The sequence below is a fragment of the Arvicola amphibius genome, chromosome 2, assembly GCF_903992535.2.
Source record: "Arvicola amphibius chromosome 2, mArvAmp1.2, whole genome shotgun sequence".
In the NCBI taxonomy this organism is placed as follows: domain Eukaryota; kingdom Metazoa; phylum Chordata; class Mammalia; order Rodentia; family Cricetidae; genus Arvicola; species Arvicola amphibius.
Genome location: NC_052048.2, coordinates 47,279,933 through 47,301,676, shown reverse-complemented (window position 1 = coordinate 47,301,676; position 21,744 = coordinate 47,279,933). Strand labels below are relative to the sequence as shown.

At 41.8% G+C, this 21,744-nt stretch overlaps 1 protein-coding gene across 1 annotated transcript in view; it reads right to left on the bottom strand.

Moving 5' to 3' along the window:
- Positions 1-12,013, bottom strand: part of Shq1 (SHQ1, H/ACA ribonucleoprotein assembly factor) — a 104,330-nt gene extending 92,317 nt beyond the window's left edge. The window contains exons 1-4 of the mRNA XM_038319470.1: positions 11,789-12,013; positions 10,470-10,534; positions 5,464-5,586; positions 4,593-4,753 (exon numbers count right to left, since the gene is read on the bottom strand). Of these exons, the coding sequence (XP_038175398.1) occupies positions 4,593-4,753; positions 5,464-5,586; positions 10,470-10,534; positions 11,789-11,931 (492 nt within the window). The 5' untranslated portion in view covers positions 11,932-12,013. The remainder of the gene's footprint in view (positions 1-4,592; positions 4,754-5,463; positions 5,587-10,469; positions 10,535-11,788) is intronic.
- Positions 12,014-21,744: the final 9,731 nt, after the last annotated feature.

Genomic DNA, 21,744 nt, shown 5'->3' with positions numbered 1-21,744 from the left:
CCCTAATAAGAAACTAAAGTGGCCGGGCACAAAGTTAGACTGGAATCTAAAGTAAGGCATGGTTGGAGGCACAGCTTGGAGACAGAGCACTTGCTTAGAATGCTTGTGGTACTGGATTCAATCCTTAGCACTACAAAAGAAAAGTCTGAGGCAGCAATCAACTCAAGGAAAGGAAGAAAAGAGAATGAACTTCAGCAGAAAGAAAAGAATTCCTTGTTCTCTCTTTTAGAATTGCTGTGGTCACTCGTCCCGAGTGATCTGAAGATGAACGCTGCCAGGAGAAGGTCACGGAGGATTTCAGCCAGGCTTGTGTACACTTAAATCACAGATCAAACAGGACCCAATCTGGAAAGAAAATGCACTGTGTATGCATCTGGCCAGTGTGTCTCCTGGAGACAAAGACCTCAGGTCCCTGAAGCAGCCAAAGGAAAGCAAGGGCCAGAAGGCCTGGCATCCTGCAACTAAGGCCGTCTCAGGAGACGGCTGACTGGGATGGCGCCCAAAGACTCCAGGGCTGCGGCTTCTGGCAGCCACCAGTGCCAACAGCTTGTTGTGCAGCCCTGACTCTGAGCAGCCAGGGCAGTTTTCCAAAGGCGCCCTGGTGGCTGGCGGAGATTTCAAAAAAGGCAAGGAATCGGGTGTGTGTATGTACATGGGAAGAAAGTGGGTGTGTGTATGTACATGGGAAGGAGGAGTGGGGAGGGGTGGGGAGAGAATTTGCTTCAGCAATAATATTTTCATTATCAGATAAAACAGAGAAGTTGCAAACCTGTCTAAAAGGAGACAGGATTATTCTTCCTGTAAAGAGTTAAATTATTCACTGAAGACATTTTTTTCTTTGTGTTACATTTTTTAACGAGAACACTGCTTTCATCATCAGAGAAAACAAAACTATTTTCATTTAAAAAAATAAGGAAATACTGGCAAAATACAAGTAGTGAACAAATGTTTTGTGTGGGTCTTGATCCAAACGCAGAAATTATAGAAACTAAAATTATAAGAAAACACAGTATTAGAAAAGTCATTTTTTTAAATTATATTTTGAGACAAATATTCTGAATCCTCTTACTGTGTGGTAACCTTTTCTAGGCGTACTATAGCTTCTTCACTAAAAGAAAGAGGACAGCACTGTTTATGTTACATGGTCACATTATAGCCACTTGATGTGACCATCACAAACAGCAGCTGTAAACTCATCTGATAAAACATATAAACCTTACTATGATCTTTTTAAAGTCTGATTAATTCTTAATGCTATGAAGAACACCATATCCCTCAAATTTAATTCGTGCAGAAAATCCCATTTTCTTTAAAGCTTTTTACTGGATCTGTCTCTGGTAAAAAGTGCAGACACAATAGTAAAGATGCCCTGAGAAGCCAGTATGGTTTAGCTGGCACAGACAGATCCATATAAATCCCAACTTGGTAGCTTCAGGTTTAGAAATCTGGATTGCAAAGGTGTTCGAGAACAAACAGTGTGTTAGAAGGCTGTGGTAGCACTCACTATCCAAGCACATTACTACTTCACAGTAATAATTCAGATCCACACACTAAGTATGTAGCTTAAAATAGCTTTTAAAACATACTAGTGGCTGGAGAGATGGCTCAGTTGGTAAAATCACTTGCCGTGTGTGGTGGTTTGAATGGCAAACGTCCCCCACAGGCTCAGACATATCAACACTTGGACAACAACTAGAACTCTGTACGGACAGGTTACGGGTCTTTAAAGATGTGAAACCTTGTAAGAAGAAACTTGGAGAGAGTGTATAGCCTCTTCCCACTTCTAGCTCCCTCTCTCTGCTTCCTGTATATAAAAGGAACTGTGAATAGCCTGCCTCCTGTTCCTGCCACCACGCCGTGCCCTGCCTACCATCAGAGACCCTCCCTCTAGAACCGCAAGTTCAAATACTTTTTCTTTCCTAAGTTGCCTTTGGTCAAGATATTTTACCACAGCAACAGAAACTGTGCTCGCCTGATAACCTGAGTTTGATCCCTAGAACCCACGGTATAGAGAAAAAAAAAATGAATTCTGAAAACTATCCTCTGATCTCCACATACATGCTATAAGACAAACGTACCTGCACTCACATGCATGAGTCATACACATATATACACAAACACAATAATAATAAATTTTAAAATTAAATAAAACATATTGGGAGAACCAGCTGGGTGTGGTAACACTGAAACAGGAGGATTACTGAAAGCTGAAGGCCAGCCTGACTTACAAAGTGAGAACTTGTCTCAAAAAAAAGAAAGAGAGAGAGAGAGAGAGAGAGAGAGAGAGAGAGAGAGAGAGAGAGAGAGAGAGAGAAACTAGAACAAAACTATGTGGTTTCAGATAAAGTTTTGGTGCCAAATTAAACATATGTGGAAACTGGAGGTTCTGGGAGCGTCTGGAATTTCAGTGCTCTGTGCACAGGGTGGCAAGCCGCTACTGCTAGCAGGACACCACGCACATTATAAAACCCTCCAGTCCACTCACTCGAGCACCCTTCTCTTTCTAAAGTGAGTTTTAGGAACACAATGTTCATGCTATTAATGTTTGAAAAAGAGTTTAGCAATTTTAGATAGTTAATCTAAATTAAAAAAAAAAAAACAGTATTTCTGATTGAGAAAGAAAAGATGTAATCATAAAGGGACGGACAGGGCATCCTAACCACACCAACACTTCCTCTTCTAGGCTGAGTGGCAGGTATATAGGCGTCTGATGCGTTAGTTTCACCATTCAGACAGACACAAAGTACTACCTACATACATGCCCTGAAATATCATGATATTCCCAAGAATATATATAACTTTTATGTTTCAAAGTACTACTTTTTACAATAAAATCTAGGTGCCGTGTTATGTATCTGTGCTCCCAAGGCTTGAGTAGGGGAGGCAGGAGAATCAGAAATTTAAGGCCAAGCTCAGCAACTTAGTGAGTTCCAGGACAGCTTAGGATACCTAAGACCCCATATTTCATGACAATGTTTGCTTAAAAGCAACCTAAATAACTTTAAAAATCTTTTCAATAAATATAAAAACTTTTAACCTAAAAGGGACTTGGCCTCATCTAAACTATGGTTCTGTTGTATCCCCTAAGCAAGAAGAATCCCTTCAAAGTGGTTACACTTTGTACATTTAGAAAGCTGAGGCAAGAAGAGTCTAGGTTCAAGGCCAGCTACATAGTGAGATTGTCTCCAAACACCAGATCAAGTAAGCAACGACCTCAAAGGAATCTTCCCTACCAGCAATCTGGACAGGGACACTTTTAAACTGAATGAAGATTCTGGACTTAGCCTGTATGGCACGTACTAGCCTTCATTTGTAGCTCTGGCCAGGCCAGCCCCAAATAAAATGATCACAAATTAGCTGTTGGCCAAACAACTGAAGCCCACACACTTTGGTTTCTGCCAGAGCTGCATGAAGCCTACTCTATTCTAAGGACCTCAGAGATCACCAAGAAAACAAGGCAGAGGGCATGCCACGTATGGCAGAAAAGTGCCCAACCTTTTACACACACGTTTCTTTAGGTTATTTGCTACAGGGTAAATGCCAATTTTATTCTCTTGCAGGAATCTGAGAGTAATTTCAATGTTTCAAGGGCAGGAGTCTTTATAATGCGCAACACTTTCCAGAATTTTCTCTTAAGTTTTCAGTATTTCATGATATTTTTAAATCATTCCCATTTTACCAAGACAGAACAAGTTACTTGTGGCCAGTGATCATCACAGTATCCCAAATCTAAACGGAGACACAAGTACAACCAGAATATAGACTCCCGGGTTTTTCTTGACAGACTCAGTTATACCTTATTTCCTGAGCATCACTCATGGGAAAATCTAAGACTCAAAACATTGCAAAAACTGAAACTTCATAAGCAGCACTCAAATGAGAGTTTACATTTGATATCCACCAAGAATAAGCAGAATACGATATCTACTGTGCAGTAAGAACTTAAAAATCTTATCAAAACACAATCTAGAGGAGGAGCAGGCCTGTAATCCCACGAAGGGCTGAAGTAGAGGGATTACAAACTTAAAAAGAACCCGAACTATATCTACATCAATATCTCTATTTATTCATCTACATCTATTTGTGTGTGTGTGTATGTGTGTGTATATATATCCTCTGAGGATACCAGGTGAATTTGTGGTACACAAACATACATACATACATAGACACAAATGTACATATATACATACATACACACGCGTACATATACATACATTCAGCCCCCAAATTTAAAATAAGAACAAGAAAAACTAAACAAAAAGCTCCCAGGCTGATCCTCAACAGGAAATCCTGTCTCCCCCACATGTGAAACAGAAGCTGTATCACACCCTAGCACTTGCTCTCCATCCTTAGGTGTATCATGCTTCCTTAAGGCTGTACAGAAGCACCAGGAGAGAGTGATTGTACTTGTTCTAGATTGTTCCCATCCAGAACCATAAGGATAGCAGCAGGCTGGACAAGGAAGAATAGACAGCTGTGTGACCCTGCTTGCTACAGGAACTAACTATATCACCTTAAAAATGCCCTGGGTGAGCAGAAATGAAGTTGAAACACCCTGTGTGCTTCAACTGTCTTCCAGAAGGACAGCATACCTGTAACCGCTGAACCACACCTGCTCGCAGGTTTCCAAATCCGTAGTGACACTGTGATCGCAGAGCACTTTCTGAGACCTCTTCATAGGGAGTCTGCTCAATTTCCCAGTCAAAGTCTGCATCCTCATCGTCAGCTCCTTCCTCAGAAACTCCAGAAGAACCTAAATGTGTTCAAAATTAATTTTTTCCTTAAAGTACTGAGGTGTCTAGGTACAATGAGAGAAGGAAGCCGCCACAGGGAAAAGGCTCCCATTGTGCACCAAAGGCACAGACAAGAATATCCACAGCCCCACTGCTCGTGATGGCCAAAAAACAGAGCCACCGTAAATGTGTACCAACAGGCGGAGATATAGAGAAAATCATGATGAAGATATATATATGGGCCTCTGCTGTAACATAGATATGCCTCATGAGAACATAGAGTAAGATGCCAGACAAAAAGGAACATACTCTAAGAATAACTGTGCATGCAACTCACAATCAGGCCAAGGGAAAGGCACTTGTGGTCTAAGAAAGAAGAGGGGACAGAGCCTAGGAAGAGCATGGGTGGGAGTCCAGGATATTGGAAATAAACACTATAGTTTGTGACCTAGCAGGTGTTCATATTTTAAAATGTTTTCAACTATCTACTTCTAGCAAGATGTTTTAATTGGTAAAGAAAAAATGTGACTGGTCTGCTGGTCCACTACTGGTTATGACTTCTAATTGTGATACCAGATAAGCTATTTTCACAGTAACTTTAACCTTTTTCTTTTCTTCTCTTAAACTTTTTTCCTCTAATTATCTGGCCCCAAGTCTCTTCTCCTAGAAAAACAAAATATTACAAATATTCCTACTTATCTTCATCTCCTCCCAACTACAGTAAACATACCTATTTCTTCCACAAGTGGTTTGGCAGACCTGGATTTTCTTGGCGCCAGAAGAGCAGTTAACATGTTCAGCCCCTCAAAATGCTGGCCAGGAGTTTCCTTGGGCAATCGAATGGTAAAAATTCCTTTAAGAGAAATTGTTTCATATTTAGACAGATTAAAATATTTAAAGACTTCAGTAAGTATATATAAGAGAAATGCAAGTAGGAATAATATATAATTATATGAGGAAAAAATTTTAACTATACATCTGAAGAGAATTACTATCCAGAACATATAAAGAACTCAAACACAAAATACTCAGGCTGGAAAAATGACCCAGTTTAGGTATTGTTTCTCACACAACCATAAGGATCTAAGTTTGAATCTCCAGCACATATACAATAAACAGAGTACAACAGCAAATAGCTATAATCCCAGTGCTAGAGAAGTGGAGACAGGAAGAACCCTGGGCTGCTGGCCAAGCTGAAGCAGCAAGTTCCAGGTTCAGGGAAAGACCTTGTCTCAAAGATGAGGTGGACTGTAAAGACACCTTAAGTCAACCTCTGATCTATGTCCACATGCACATACACACATGTGATGTGGCCTGCCCTCTGCATGCTGTGATTACCACTGATTAATAAAGAAACTGCTTTGGGCCAACAGCAGGGCAGAACAGAGCTAGGTGGGGAAAACTAAACTAACTGCTGGGAGAAAGAAGGCGGAGTCAGGAGACACCATGTAGCCACCAGAGGGGAAAGACGAGCTGCCAGTTGGAACTCTGCCAGTAGGACAGGAGCCTCATGGTAAAATATAAAATAATAGAAATGGGTTAGATGTAAGAGTTAGCCAATAAGAAGCTAGAGCTAATGGGCCAAGCAGTGATTTAATTAATACAGTTTCTGTGTGATTATTTTGCGTCTGAGCAGCCGAGAACGAACAAGTGGCCTCCTACAACACACATGAACACATACACAGGTACAAGCCTGTGGCAGGCTTTCTTTTGGGCCACCAACCAGCTCCCAAATCAAAACATGGAGACTTAACAGTTATGAATGTTTGGTCTTATGCTTATGCTTATCCCACTAGCTCTTATAACTTAAACTAACCTGTTTCTCTTCATCTATATTTTGCCCTAGGGCTTTTTACCTTTCTTTCATTCTATTCTTGTGTGGCTCCCTGGCTGGGGGATACCTGGCCAGGAGGTCCTAGGTACCTCCCTTGTTCTCTCTTCTCTCCAGCCTAGATTCCTCCTCCTAGGTATTCTCTCTGCTCCCCAGCCCTACTATCCCTCTACTGCCTAGCTATTAGCCATTCAGCTTTTTATTAGACCAATCAGGTGCCTTAGGCAGGCAAGGCAAAACAGCAACACATCTTTACATAATTAAACAAATGCAGCATAAACAAACATAACACATCTTTACAGTTAAAGTAGTATTCCACAACATACTGTAACAAATGTAACACATCTTTACATAGTTATAATATTCCACAATACAAACCACGCTTATAGACATAAACATACAAAGAAAAAAAAAAACCAAGCAACCTAACCAAATGGCAAATAAACACATGGAAAAAAATGCTCAGCATCCTTAGCCAAAAAGGAAATGCAAATTAAAAGTACACTGAGATTCCATCTCAGCTCAGTCAGAATGGCTCTTACAAAGAAAACACAACAGCAAATGGTGGCAAAGATGCAGAGAAGGGTTCCCTTATGCACTGTTGGTGAGAATATAAACTAATCTTAGCACCTCAGAATAAGGATGCCCCCCCCCCGAATACTAAAACTAGAATCACCATACTACCCAGCTACCACTCCTAGGTATACACCCTAAGGAGTCCAAGTCATCACACCACAGAGACACCTGCACATCTAAATTTCCTGCAGCACATTCACCACAACCAAGTGACAGACTCAGTCTGGGTGCCAATCAACAGATAAACAAAGAAAATGTGTATCTACACAACGGACTTTTACTCATTCACTTAAAAAAATGATGTCACTTACAAAAAACAAAGGTCGTATTAAGTGACATAAGCCAGACACAGAAGGACAAATATGCTTTGTCTCATTTGTGGAGCAAAGTGTCTTTTTATAGATGCATAAACTAGACAGACAGATGATAATGCACACATCTCTCTGCGGGTGCGGGTGTGTGCACGTGCGGGCATGTGTGTGTGTGTGTGTTTCAGTATGGGGACGTCCTTGTGTATGAAACATGAAAGCAAAGGAAAACTAGGGGCAAGGACACTAGCAGGAGAAGAAAAGGGAGAGAAGGGAGAAAGGAAGATGCTTGGGGTGATGAACATGGTTGAAATAAACGATATACTTGAAAGAAACTGTTCTCATAAAGCTGAACACCTACTGCAATGAATATACACCAATAAACATAGCTGTTAAATATTTTTAAAAATATTTAACAATTTAAACTTAAAAAACATAATTCCTCAAGGGGTTCCAAAATTTGGCCCTTATTATAGATTTAGTGACTATAAATCAAGATTTAAAAAAAAGTCTTAAGAAGGGCTTTCCCAAAGCTGTCACTGCGATCAGAAATCAATGCATCCACACCACCGAATACATTGGTGTTACCTCGTACCATCTTAACCTAGTCAAAACATCAAAACAAACAGGTTCTAAAATTCAGGGACCTGAAAAGGCAACAGCACTAACCAACAGTTATTTATGAAATACATTTTTGGACTAGGAGGGAATTAGAATAGCTAATCCAAAGAACAGCAGTGGCTTTCAAACTACACTAAAGTAATTGCAATTTAATAATTTCTCTATTAACTAAAGAGATTTTTTTCCCTTGAGACAGCCTTGCTCTGTAATCCTGGCTAGCCTCAAATTCACATGAAATTATGTTCCTACCTTAGGCTCCTGGGCACCAGGATTACAAGTGTGTGCCCCTATTTCCAGTCTACTGTTTTAAACATTTTACATCTTTTAGCAATCCAATAAACCAAATGCAACTCAAAGGCTCAACCCAAAGGCTCACACATATACAACTACTCAGTTCTAAGAACTTTACAGTTTTATTTTTTTAATATATACAGGCGAGTACAAGTGCCAATGAAAGCCACAAGAGGGTGTCAGAGTCCCTGGAGCTGGAGCTACAGGTAACTGTAAGCCTCTGTGTACCACAAACCAGAAACTTAGATCCTCTGCAAAAGCAGCATATGTATGCACTTAGTAGCTGAGCTATCTCTCCAGCAATAAAGTTTAATAATCTCAGTGTTATATGCAACTTATTGGCAACTAAAGATAGATCCACAATCTAGGATGGCAGCTTCCTTATACATCAATATCACAACTGTTATACCGCATTAAGGGTGGGAATTTGATCCTAAGCTTCTCAGTCTCATCTTCCCTCCTTTACCCTACTTCACTGGTCAAGAGTTACTGAATAAATTATACAAATGTATATAAATTACTCTTTTTGAACTAAAAAAATTATTATTGTACGTGCACGTGTGTGTGTGTGTGTGTGTGTGTTGGGGGGAGCTGGGCTATGATTTATGTGTGGCATTCAGAGCAGAGCTCTGTGGAGTCAGTTTTCTCCTTTACATTTTCATGGGTTCTGGAAACCAAACTCAAGCTGCCAGGTTTACTAGACAAGCACCTTTACCTACCGAGCCACTCTGCTGGCTCTACAAGCTACTCTTACTCCAAATCCAGTGACAAAGGAAAAGACAATAGCTTGCAGAAGGGTAAAATAAACAGGTTTTGTGGCTAGCTAAAATGGAGACTTATCAATCACAAAAAGAAAATTCAATTCCTCTTTAAATTTCTTCCATGGATAATTTCTCAACTGCCTGTAATTAAAATCCAAGTTTGAAAACTATAAAAGAAAAATTCCATTCAAAAGCTCACAAATCCTTCATATTTTAAAATCAATCATTTCATGTTGATGTTTACTTCTACACATGTCCCAAATGTAGAAACAATTCCTGAAAATGGAGCTAGAACATTTGATTCAAATTTAAAGATTCTTGAAAAATATTTTAAAAGACAGAAAACTGCTAACTGCCCCAAATCCAAATAACAGGCACTAAACATTAAAGAAAGAGTTATGTAGCATATGGCAATGTCTCGACATCTAAAAGTCCCCGTGGCATCTTTAAGGATACTGCTGTGTAGCTATGTAGGAATCCACAGAACCCTGGCTGGGGCTGGGCCTACGGCTCAGTGAGTAAAGCACTTGCCATACAGGCAGGAGGACCTGCGTTAAGGAGTAGCGGGGCATGTTTGTAATCCTGGAGCTGGGGAGCAGACAGGAGTATTCAGGAGGTCGACTGCCCAGCCTGTCTAGCTCGATAAGCAACAAGGAAGTGAGAAACCCTGTCTAAAAAGCATTCCTCCAGATGTCATCAGAGGTTGTTCTTTGGCTTCCATTTGCACATCCGCACACATGAAACCCCCCCCAACACACACACACATCCACAAGCACCTCCCAACATGCCCATCTATACACCTACTTATGCTGTTGTACAGTACTATGCTCCCAGTCAAACTGCCACCATCTTCAGTTCCGGAGGGCCTGCTCACAAACCGCCATCAAAGCTGAGCCTGTGAACTATTTTACCTTGCCTTACAGGAGCAGGGAGCGAGGGGGGATCATGGGACTCTCACCTGATTATTCATCCACCACCCCAGCCCCCACTCCACAACCAGTGTATGAAACAATTCTGTCCCAACTACATGTGGTCTTGGAGGAGGGGCTAGAGCCTAGGATGAAGGGAGGGAATTAGCTATGCAGCCCTGGGGAAGCCATGTAGACCTTCTACTGTGGCTACTTGAGGATCATCTATCTATGTTCCTGTGCAGAACCCCTTACCCACTGCTCTGTAAACCTAGTAAACTCAATGGTTCCCCCAGGGAACTTGAGTGGAATCACACCTAGTTTATCAGTGAGACCTTAGGAGAGGCAGATGGCGTCTCTGGGGAAGGAATTTTAGCAACACCAGCATACACACACATAAAAAATATAGAAAGACCTATCCAAAACCCCAAAGGCCATACCTTTATCCACATCATAGGACCCCTGCTCACTTCCATTTTCCACAATCCTTCCAGGAAGTGTTAATCTGCAGATTTAACACAAGGTAAGAGATCACCAAACACAGTCTATATTTAGCCTTCAAAATCTATCAACCACCACCAGGTTGGTGTGTGGGCCTTTAATCCCAGCAGGCGGATCTCTGTGAGTCTGAGGCCAGCCTGGTCTACAGATCTATTTCCAGGACAGCTAGGGACAGAGAAACCCTGTTTCGAAAAACAAAAACAAACAAAATCTATCAACCATTTGAATGGCAATTTTTCAGATAGATATCTTTCACATTTTAAAAGCTAAATAACTTAGATTCCTTCAGCTAAGAAAGTAAAAATCAAAGATGACACATCTTTCCATTTGAATACTTTAGCTACCGAACTGAGGGGGGGGGGGGGGGGACTTCATAATAAACCTTAGTTGTTAAATGCAGTTATGTTTATTCTGCTTTATTTTAACTTAGTTTATAAATAAAACGACATCAAGGTTTATAGGTATAGGGAAAATAGTTTCTACATGGTTCATTACTATCCACAGTTCCATAGGTTGGGAGTGACCTACTCGATTTTCAAGTTGACATGCTAATTAATATCTTAGTGGTTAGATAAGAGTCAAGAGCAGTGAAGAAACCAGCTTGACTGCAGCCGAGCAGAGCGCTCAGCTGAAAAGCGGAGGGCAACGGATGAACAAGTTTTAAGACTAACAGCGTTCACAGCACAAGGGGGGCTCACAGTACTGCCGAACTCAAAGTATGGCTATCAAAATTAAGGTGTCGCACATGCGAGCACTTAAGACGCTGCCTACCTACTACATCAAAGGTCGCCCTAGTGTAAGCTGCCACTACTGTTTTGGTTCAACACGGAGAAAAATCCAGACCGGCAAGTGCTAACTACTACTCGCCTCTCGTGGCAGCCAGGCAGAAATCGGCTAAACTGGCGCGAAGGGAACCTGAGAACCGCAGGGAGCAGAGGGCGGTCCGCTAGGAAGCGGACACGGAAAGCGTGCCGGCGTGTGTCAAAAGGCAGACCCTGCGGGGAAGTCACCGCGCTGGGGAGAGGCGTGAGTGTGCAGCGAAAGAACAGCACAAGACAGGAAGGACCGAGGGTGACAGGACAGACACTGGGTGGGTGCCCCCGTGCCCGGTGGTGAGATCGGCAGGGGAGGAAGGAGGCGATTGCGCGGGAGACCGCGCGCCAGGGAAAAGCCGCCGAGGCAGCGGCGAGAGCCCCACGAGTGTGTCCGCGAGCGCGGGTTCCTGAGTAAACGCAGGGCGCAGGCGGCGGGAACTCGCCTCAGAAAGTAGGGCTTGGCGTAGAACTTGAAGTCCACCCCCTCGAAGTACACGTCGAACTCGGACGCGCGCGCGTGCGGCACGCGGATGGCGACCGTGAGGAAGTCGCGGTCCTGGCTCAGCTCGAACGCGGGGGTCAGCATCGCCGCGCGCCTGGAGCCACCACGGGCTAGCTACGCAAGCGCCAAGTTCCCCAGCGCCAGACCCACGCCGTCTGCTTCAGCGCTTCCGGCCAGAGGCGGAAGTGGGTGCGCGCGGGGCCGGAAGTCCCGTCCCGCGCCGGTCTCCTTGGAGACGGGACGCTTTCTCTGGTGAGGCGGAGTTTTCAAATTGACTAGAAAGAGAAAGGAGGCCCTGAAGCTAGGCCTATTAGACTTCGACTGACGGGATTTGGGGAAGAACAAGAAATCTAACCGAGAAATTTGCGGACTAACCAAAACACAAATTTACTGTAGACTCACTAAGGGCCTATAGAGAGGCTTAGAAATTATTTTAATCACCTCAGTTATTCAAATCAACAAAGTGTATTTGAATTCCTGTGCAGGCATTTCCCAATTGCACGACCTTAGAACAACTACAAAGTTTCTATATACTTTAGAAACCTGTACTATAAGAGGATAACATTAGTCCATCCTCCTCAGATGCTGCTGCGATAGCATGAAGTTATCCAAGATCAAATTGCCAGCACTCAGCAAGTAGGAGCAGGTTCTGCAGTAGCCACAGCTTACATCGTCTGTCCGTCTCTCTGAGGTTTCCTTCAGTTTTCACCTGAAGTGACAAAAACGGGCCGCTAGTCCCCTCCTTCAGCTTCTGCCCCCCTTCTTTATCCTTTCTTTGAATAGTTTGCTCATTGACAGAGCAACAATCCTCTAACCCACACTACAAACTCCAAGGAAAAGTGGACTGAGAGAGGTTAAAAAGGATCAGAATGCAGGTGCCTTGTCAGTGTCCACTCTCAAGAATTGTGCTTCCGCAGGGCAGTGGTGGCGCACGCCTTTAATCCCAGCACTTGGGAGGCAGAGGCAGGCGGATCTCTGTGAGTTCGAGACCAGCCTGGTCTACAAGAGCTAGTTCCAGGACAGGCTATAAAGCTGCAGAGAAACCCTGTCTCGAAAAACCAAAAAAAGAAAAAAAAAGAACTGTGCTTCCTTTTTATTTATCCTGTTGCATTTTCTCTGTTTTCTTACATGTGTCAGAATCTGTCTTTTTTTTTTTTTCCTTACTCAACTATTCTCTTTAGTTCCTCTGTGATCCTTACTCTCCCAGTGCCTTTCCCACTAGTCCCACTCTTTGCTGGTGTATTCTCCTGGGCTTCCTTCCCTCTCATTCCTCTTACTTCGAGGAATTAGCACAGCCCAAATCTAGTATTGCACTGGCTAGTTCTATGTCAACTTGACACAAGCTAAAGTCATTTGAGAGGAAGAAACCTCAATGAAGAAAATGCCTCCATAAGATCAGGCTGTAGGCAAACATGTAGGGTATTTTCTTAGTGATTGATGGGCTGGGCCATCTCTGGGCTAGTGGTCCTGGGTTCTGAGAAAGCCATGAAGAGCAAGCCAGTAAGCAGTACTCCTCCGTGGCCTCTGCATTAACTCCTGCTTCCAGGTTCCTGCCCTGTTTGAGTTCATGTCCTGATTTCCTTCCATAATGAACAGCGATATAGATGAGCCAAATAAACCCTTTCCTCCTCAACTTGCTTTACTCATGGTGTTTCATCACTGCATTAGTAACCCGAAGACATTTGTGATCGTCAGTGGAATACCTGGGCTCAGTGGCTTGCACCTGTAATCGCACACACAGAAGGCACAGGCAGGAGAATTGTGCAAGTTTTAGGCTAGCGTCATCTATATAATGAGTTCCCAGGCAGGCTAGGTGTTCTAGCTTGTTTCTTATTGTGATAAATATTGTGCCCAAAAGCTACTTGGGAAGGAAAGGATTTGTTTAGCTTCCACTTCAGGTCACAGGTCACCTTGATCCAGTGAGGTCAAGGCAAGAGTTTGAGGAGGAATTGAAGGAGAAACCATGGAGGACCACCCTGCTTTCTTGCCTGTTCAGTTGGCTCTTTTCCCAGGACCACTTACCCAGGGGTAGCACCACCCAACTAGGCTGGGCCCTCCAGCGTCAATCATTAACCAAGAAAATGCCCCCATAGATTTGCCTACAGGCCAATATGATAGACATTTTCTTAATTGAGGTTCCTTCATTCTCAGATGACCCCCAAGTTGTACCAATTTAATAATAACGAGCACTCTGGGCTACACAGTAAAACTGTGTCTCAAGACAACACTAATAAGAACAAAAACAGAATAAATATCAGTAGGAAGGGTTTAAAGTCATTTTCTGTGACAGTAAAGATCCCCAGATATCCACAAAAGCTTTCATAACATCTGACTTTTGATGATTCTAAGGAAACAATCTTAACATTTAATTGGGACTCAGAAAAAAGATGTTAGCAGGCCTCCACATTAGCTGGATTCCTGGCTAAGTAGCAGAACTACAGTAGCCTTGTTTTGATTCCATCTTTTTCTTCCTGGAGCTCTGTGAAGAAGTTGTTTATAATCTGTTCACTTGCACAGGGTCACACCAGAGGCTCAATGGTAACAGGAACCAAGGTGAGTCTCATTCCTAGGTCCATGCTCCAAACCACTAAAGAGCTAAAACACCTCTAATATTACCGCTTACATCTTGGTTTCATACTGCAAGGCCAGGCCTGCCTGCTTTAGACCAGACGGATCCTTAAAAGTAATAGATAGTCAATTCGGACAACGAATTGATGCCAATCTGGGATTAGTAAAGCCCTTAAAAGATTCCCCTGAGATGGCCTTTAGCCAATTACTCCAAACTCTCTTCCCTGGAAAGAATCTTTATATCTACCATGGGACCTCATTCCTGTAGGTCACAAGCATTAATATTTTTAATTATTCTTGCCTGGGAATTAAATGAAACAAGCTCTGCTATCCAGCCCTGCTAACTTAAAACACTTCACAATCCAAGTTATACTTTTCCTGGGTACTTGATTATATATTTAGCACAGAGGGAGAGAGAGAGAGAGAGAGAGAGAGAGAGAGAGAGAGAGAGACAGAGACAGAGACAGAGACAGAGAGAGACAGAGAGAGAGTGTGTGTCAGAGAAAGACAGAGAGAGAGAAAGTGCTAGAACACAAAAAAACCAAACTATATGATTCAATAATTTTGTTCTGGAGTAGGAATTTATACTATATCTGCTGTATCTCAGAAATAATTATAATTATATAAAGGAGTTTGTCATGTGGGGAAGGAGGAGGACTGTGGTTCCTTTTTTCTTTTGTAGACAGTTTTGTTTTTTAATTTTAATTTTATATGTATAGATGTTTTACCTTAATGTGTATCTGTACCACTTGTGTGCCTGTTGCCTGTGAAAACCAGAGGAAGGTGTCAGATCCCTTGGGACCAGAGTTACCGACAGTTAGTCACCATGCAGGTGCCAGGAATTGAACCCAGGTTCTCTGGAAGAGCGGCGGGTGGTCTTCACTGCTGAGCTGTCTCTCTAGCTCCCAGTTCACCTTATTTTTGAATTTTTGATTAGTGCTAATCTATACAAATTATACATTCATTCTCCCTTTAAAATGTAAAGTTCAGCCAGTCAGTGGTGGTGCACACCTTTAATCCCAGCACTCAGGAGGCAGAAACAAGAGGATTTCTGTGAGCTCTAGGCCAGCCTGGTCTACAAAGTGAGTTCCAGGATAGCCAGAGTTGTTACACAAAGAAACCCTGTCTCAAAAAACCAAAATGATAATAATAATAATAATAATAATAACAATAATAATAATAAATGTAAAATTCTCTTTTAACCAATGTACAACTGTGGCTCTCTCTTTTCGAAAGGTAATTCTTCCACCTGTCTTTGCAGTCTCTTTTATATTTCGGCAGACATTTCCATGTACACCTTGAATTTGTATTTAGACCCACTTCATAATTTTCCTCACTGAGGACAAGTATATAGCCTGTCATCTTTGTTTGCATTAAAATATTTCCTCTTAGCCGGGCAGTGGTGGCACACGCCTTTAATCGCAGCAGTCAGGAGGCAGAGGCAGATGGATCTCTGTGAGTTCGAGGCCAGCCTGGTCTACAAGAGCTAGTTCCAGGACAGGCTCCAAAGTCACAGAGAAACTCTGTCTCGAAAAAAAAAAAAAAAAAAAAAAAAATTCCTCTTCGAGTCTAAAGAATATGATTGTGAGCCATGAGTTTCAAAATTAAATTTAAATTTAAAAGACGAGTTTTCCCAAAATTTTTATTTTTCTTTTTATTGAAAATAGATTGTTTCCTCACATACTATATCCTGATTACTGTTTTCACTCCCTGTTCTTCTCCCAGTTCCTTCCCAATTCTCTTCCCATCTGAATCCACTCCCTTTCTGTCTCTCAGCAGAAAAGAATGGGTTTCTAAGAGACAATAATAAAATATGACAAAATAAAATATAATAAGATAGAGAAAAAACAATCACATTAGAGTTGGACAAGACAAACAAACAGAAGGAAAAGAGCCCGAGAAGACACAAGAATCAGAGACCCACTCAGAAGTCCCATAAAAACACTAAACTAGAAGCCATAATACAATCATAGAGGACCTGGTGGAGACCCATGCCGGCCTTGTAGATGCTGCTTCAGTCTCCGTGAGTTCAATGAGCTTTGCTTGTGTTGATTTAGAGGGCCTTGTTCTCTTGGTGTCCTCCTTCCCTTCGAGTTCTTGCAGTCTTTCTGGCTCCTCTTCCACGGGGTTTCCTGAGTTCTGAGGGGGAGGGATTTGACGGCGATATCCCATTTAGGGCTGAGTTTATAAAAGACAAGTTTTTATAAACAATTCGGATTGTCTTGTGTGGTCTCCAAATGATGAAATACCCCTTGCGTCCAGAAGGTGGCGAGCACCTGTGCAATTCAAACAATGGCGTTTGAAGCAATTAAGGCTGTTTATACCTCTAGTTCATTCTCTGAGCAATTCGGGGGAAGGTACTAATCTCTAACACAGACTTTCCAAGCTAAACCACCGTTACTGTGTGTAATTTTATTTTCTACTTTTATCATTTTAAAAGTTTTATTACTTTCTTTAAAAGGCAACGTCTCAAGCTGTAGTTCAGGCTTGACTTAAAATCACTATGTTAACCTAGGCTGACTTCATACTCACATGAATCCTCCTGCCTCAGTCTTGAGTTCTGATTATAAGGGTAAGCCACCACACCTAGCAGGCCCTGTTAATTTTTTCATAGAAACCTTTTAAACTTTTACTCTATTCAAAGAAGAACAGAAAGATTTTTACAACAGAAATGGTATGTACACAGTATTTTTCTTTTTAATTATCAAAGAATTATAGTATCTCCCTTTTATTATAATTTTGTTAGAAATATGTGTTACTATATCCTTATTAGTTCCTAACATTAATGTTGATATTTTAACAAGAGAATTGAACAGGGCAATGATTCATTTTGAGAAAAGACCAAACAAATAAACAAACAAAAGACCCTAACCCTAGAACCGTGAACACAGATTACAAAGCTAGATTAAGAAGAAAATAGTTAAAATGCCAACTAAATTATTCTTTTCCTTGGGGTCCCCTTTTTTGTTTGAGACTGGGCTCTGATGGAGGAGAGTTATCTGTCTGTTACTTTCATTGGTTAATTAATAAAGAAAACTGCCTTGGCCCTTTAAGAAACAGAAAATTAGGTAGGCGGAGTAGACAGAACAGAATTGTGGGAACAAGGAAGCAGAGTGGGAGAGACGCTTCAGGCAGTCGCCATAGTGAGTCTCCATGCTGCTCCTCTCCGGGATGGACGCAGGTTAAGATCTCTCCTGGTAAGCCACACCTCATGGTGCTACCCAGATTACTAAATATGGGTTAAAGGAAGATGTGAGAATTAGCCAATAAGAGGCTGAAACTATGGGCCAGGCAGTGTTTTAAAAGAATACAGTTTCCGTGTAATTATTTCGGGCGTAAAGCTAGCCGGTGGCCGGGTGGCGGACGCACCCCCGCCGCTTCACACTACAGGGCTCAATCTGTAACCTGGATTGTTCTCAGATTCACAGGACTCCTCCTGCCTCAGCCTCATGAACTACAACACCCAGGCTAGATTAGGTAATGTGTGGGTAAAGATTCAGGTAGCCAACAGATAAATGTAGTCTGGTTAATGACACTTTAGAACAGTAGCAAAGTATGCTGTGGAGGTTTGGATGAGACGGGCCCCCACAAGTTCATATATGTGAACGTTCAGTTGACCGTTGGTGGAACTGTTTAGGAAGGATTAGGAGGTGTAGCCTAGTTAGAGAAGGTGGATCACTGGGGTTGGGCTTTGAGGTTTCAAAAAACACATGTCAGGCCCAGCCTCCCCCCCTTTCTCTTTACTTCTTACTTGTGGATCAGACATAAGTTCTCAACCTCTGCTCCAGCACCATGCCATGTGTGCCTGCTTCCCCACTCTACCATGATGATCATGGACCAACCCCCTGTTAGCAAGCAAGCACTCAATGACATGCTTTTATTTATGAGTTGCATTCGTCATGCTGTCTCTTCACAGCAATAGAACAGTAACCAAGACAAATACAGACACACATGCCATGAGTGTGGCACAGGTAATGTCTCCAAAGGTTTTCAAAGCACCATGTAATTTAGGTATAGTTAGGTTCGTTCCTTGCCTCTATTCTTCAACCCATTCCAATCATAGTGGTAAGCCCTGAGCTCATCCAGGGATACTGAGTTAGTAATGGATATTTCAGATGGGATTTACTTCAATTTTAATTTTACAAAAGGTAAATGGACCTCTGAAAAAGAGCAACAATGGCTACAGCTGACACCAGTCTATTTGACCTTAGGGCTAAGCAATACACATATCAAGTGATCCCCCTCTCCGGTGAAGGACAGGATCCTATAGGAATGCTAGAAGGAGAGCCGCTTAATGTCGTTGCTGCTTAATGTCATGTTTCTAACAGACATCTGTAGAAGGTGCCAGTGGGAGGCCCTGCCCAGATGCCCTGGGAGCCAGTAGGTCTGACCCTAGCAGCTGATGTTGTAAATGACTTGTCCCAGGTCCCTTTCCTGAGGAATTATCCAAGCCCCAGAGTTGTTGTTTTGTTAACCTCAGTTTTGAGGCAACTGTATTAGTTATTTTCCTCACTACTACAACAAAATACCTGATCTGCCCCCTACCAAAAAAAAAAAAAAAAAAAGACCGTCAAAGCAGTGATTCTCAACCTGTGGGTCCCAGCCCCTTTAACAAACCTCTGTCTCCAAAAATATTTACATTACAATTTATAGCAGTAGCAAAATTACAGTTCTGAAGAGCGATGAAAATAATTTTATGATTGCAGGTCGCCACAATGGTCTCAGCATTAGGAAGGTTGAGAACCGCTGCATTAAAGGAAGAATGGTTTTATTTGGGCCTGCAGTTCAAGGGTTCGGTCCATCACAGCCGGAAAGTTGTAGCAGCATTTGGACTCTGTGTCCACAGTGAGGAAGTGGAGAGAGATGAACGGTGACACTCCAATCTGAGACCCTAGCTTATTGAATAGTGCCACCCTTTTGATGGGTCTTCCCACCTTAACTAAGATAGTGTCGAAATTACCTCACAGACATACCGAGAGGTATCATGATGATTCTCATCAAGTCAGCAATCAAGATTAACCAGAATCGTCAATGTGTTGGCTTCAGTGAGAAATGTCCTCCATGGGCTCATGTAGTGAACACTTGGTCACCAGCTGATGGTTCTTCTGGGGGAAGTTATGGAACATTTAGAGGTACTACCATTCTTGAGGAAGATGTTGTTAAGGGTGAGCTTTGACAGCTTATATACTCACCCTACTTCCTGTCCCCTGCCTTCCTCTCTGTCTCCTTCCTGTATATGGGCAATATATAATCAGCCAGCCTCCTGGTCCTGCTATCATACCATGCCTTCTGCGCCATTATGAAGATGTCCCTTTGGAACCATAGACTAAAATAAACTCCTTCTTTCCTTAAGTTGTTTTTGGTTGTGGTGTTTGCAGAGATCATCAATTGTCTGTTTTCGTTGATGTAGCCAACTTCCTTTGGTTGAAGTTTTCCTTCTTGTACTTTGTGTAGGGCTGGGTTTTTGGCAAGTTATTGGTTAAATCTGGTTCTGTCATGGAATATCTTGTTTTGTCCTTCTATGGTGATCGAAAGTTTTGCTGGGGGGCTGGAGAGATGGCTCAGCGGTTAAGAGCATTGCCTACTCTTCCGAAGGTCCTGAGTTCAATTCCCAGCAACCACATGGTGGCTCACAATCATCTGTAATAAAGTCTGGTGCCCTCTTCTGGCCTGCAGACATACACGCAGACAGAATATTGTATACATAATAAATAAATAAATAAATAAATAAATAAATAAATAAATAAATACTTTTAAAAAAAGGAAAGTTAAAAAAAAAGTTTTGCTGGGTATAGTAGTCTGGGCTGGCATCCATGGTCTCTTGATATCTGTGTAACGCTTGACTAGGACCTTCTGGATTTCATTGTCTCCATTGAGAAGTCAGGTGTATTTCTGATAGGTCTGCCTTTATATGTTACTTGGCCTTCTTCCCTTGCAGCTCTTAATATTTTTTCTTTATTCTGTATGTTTAGTGTTTTGATTATTATGTGGTGAGAGGACTTTTTTTTGATCTAGTCTATTTGGTGTTCTATAAGCATCTTGTATCTTCATAGGCAAATCTTTCTTTAGGTTGAGAAAGTTTTCTTCTATGATTTTTTAAAATATATTTTCTGTGCTTTTGAGTTGAACTTCTTCTCCTTCTTCTATACCTATTATTCTTAGGTTTGGTTTTTTTCATGGTGTACCATATTTCCTGGATATTTTGTGTTAAGCTTTTGTTAGATTTTCTTTGACCCATGAGTCTATTTCTCCTATTGTATCTTCAGCACTTGAGGTTCTCTCTTCCATCTCTTGTATTCTGCTGTTTATGTTTGCATTTGTGGTTCCTGATCGTTTTCTCATGATTTCTGTTTTTATAATTCCCTCAGCTTATGCTTTCTTTATTGTCTCTATTTCAGTTTTCAAGTCTTGAATAGTTTCATATGTTTGATTGCTTGGTTTTCTTCAAGGGATTTGTTAATGTCTTCCATTTTTTTGTTTGTCTTTTCCTCCATTTCTTTGAGGGAATTTCTCATTTCCTCTTTAAAGGCCTCAAACATTGTCCTGAACTTATTTTTTTAGGTCATTTTCTTCTGCTTCATCTATATTTGGTTGACAGCTATTTACTTAGTATTAGGTAATGTAGGGAACCCAGGCATGATTTCTTATTTATTTATTTTGCTTTAAGACAGGGTTTCGCAGTGTTGATCAGGCTGACCTCAAACCATTGGCCCTCCTATATCTTCTTCCCTAGAATTCCTAGAAATGACTTGAAATCCTATGAGAATATAGGTGTTATGTACAGATACGATGCCATTTTATATGAGACATGAATAGCTCATATTTTGGTATTTGTTTATGGGAATGAGTAAGAAGGTAGCTGGAATCAATCCTATGATTCTTTTACTCAGCAGCATGCATGAACCACATAGATGTATTAAATCAGAAGGGCCAGACTGAAGAGAATACACACTACATGTCAATTGAAGACATGTCAAAATAGTGATTTCCTTTGTAGGAAGGATTCTTGACTGGGGGAGTACACAAGCCTGCTGGGATGCTGATGTAGGTGAGATTGCCTGGGCATGTACAAGTGTGGACATTCACAAAGCCTTGTGTTTTATGCACTTTACTGTATAAATACCCTTGTGAATACAGAGTATGTAGGCTGCCATTGCCTCGCCACTGCATACTGCACAGCCTTGCCCTTGGATTGCCCTCAGAAAACTGTCCTGTCCAATGTCACCCTGTTCCAGAGGTTAAATAGTATAAGGCCTGACCCCACACTTCAAATTAGACCATGTTAGAAAGCTAGGTCCTGAAAAAGAAAAACCACCTCATCTCTGGAGC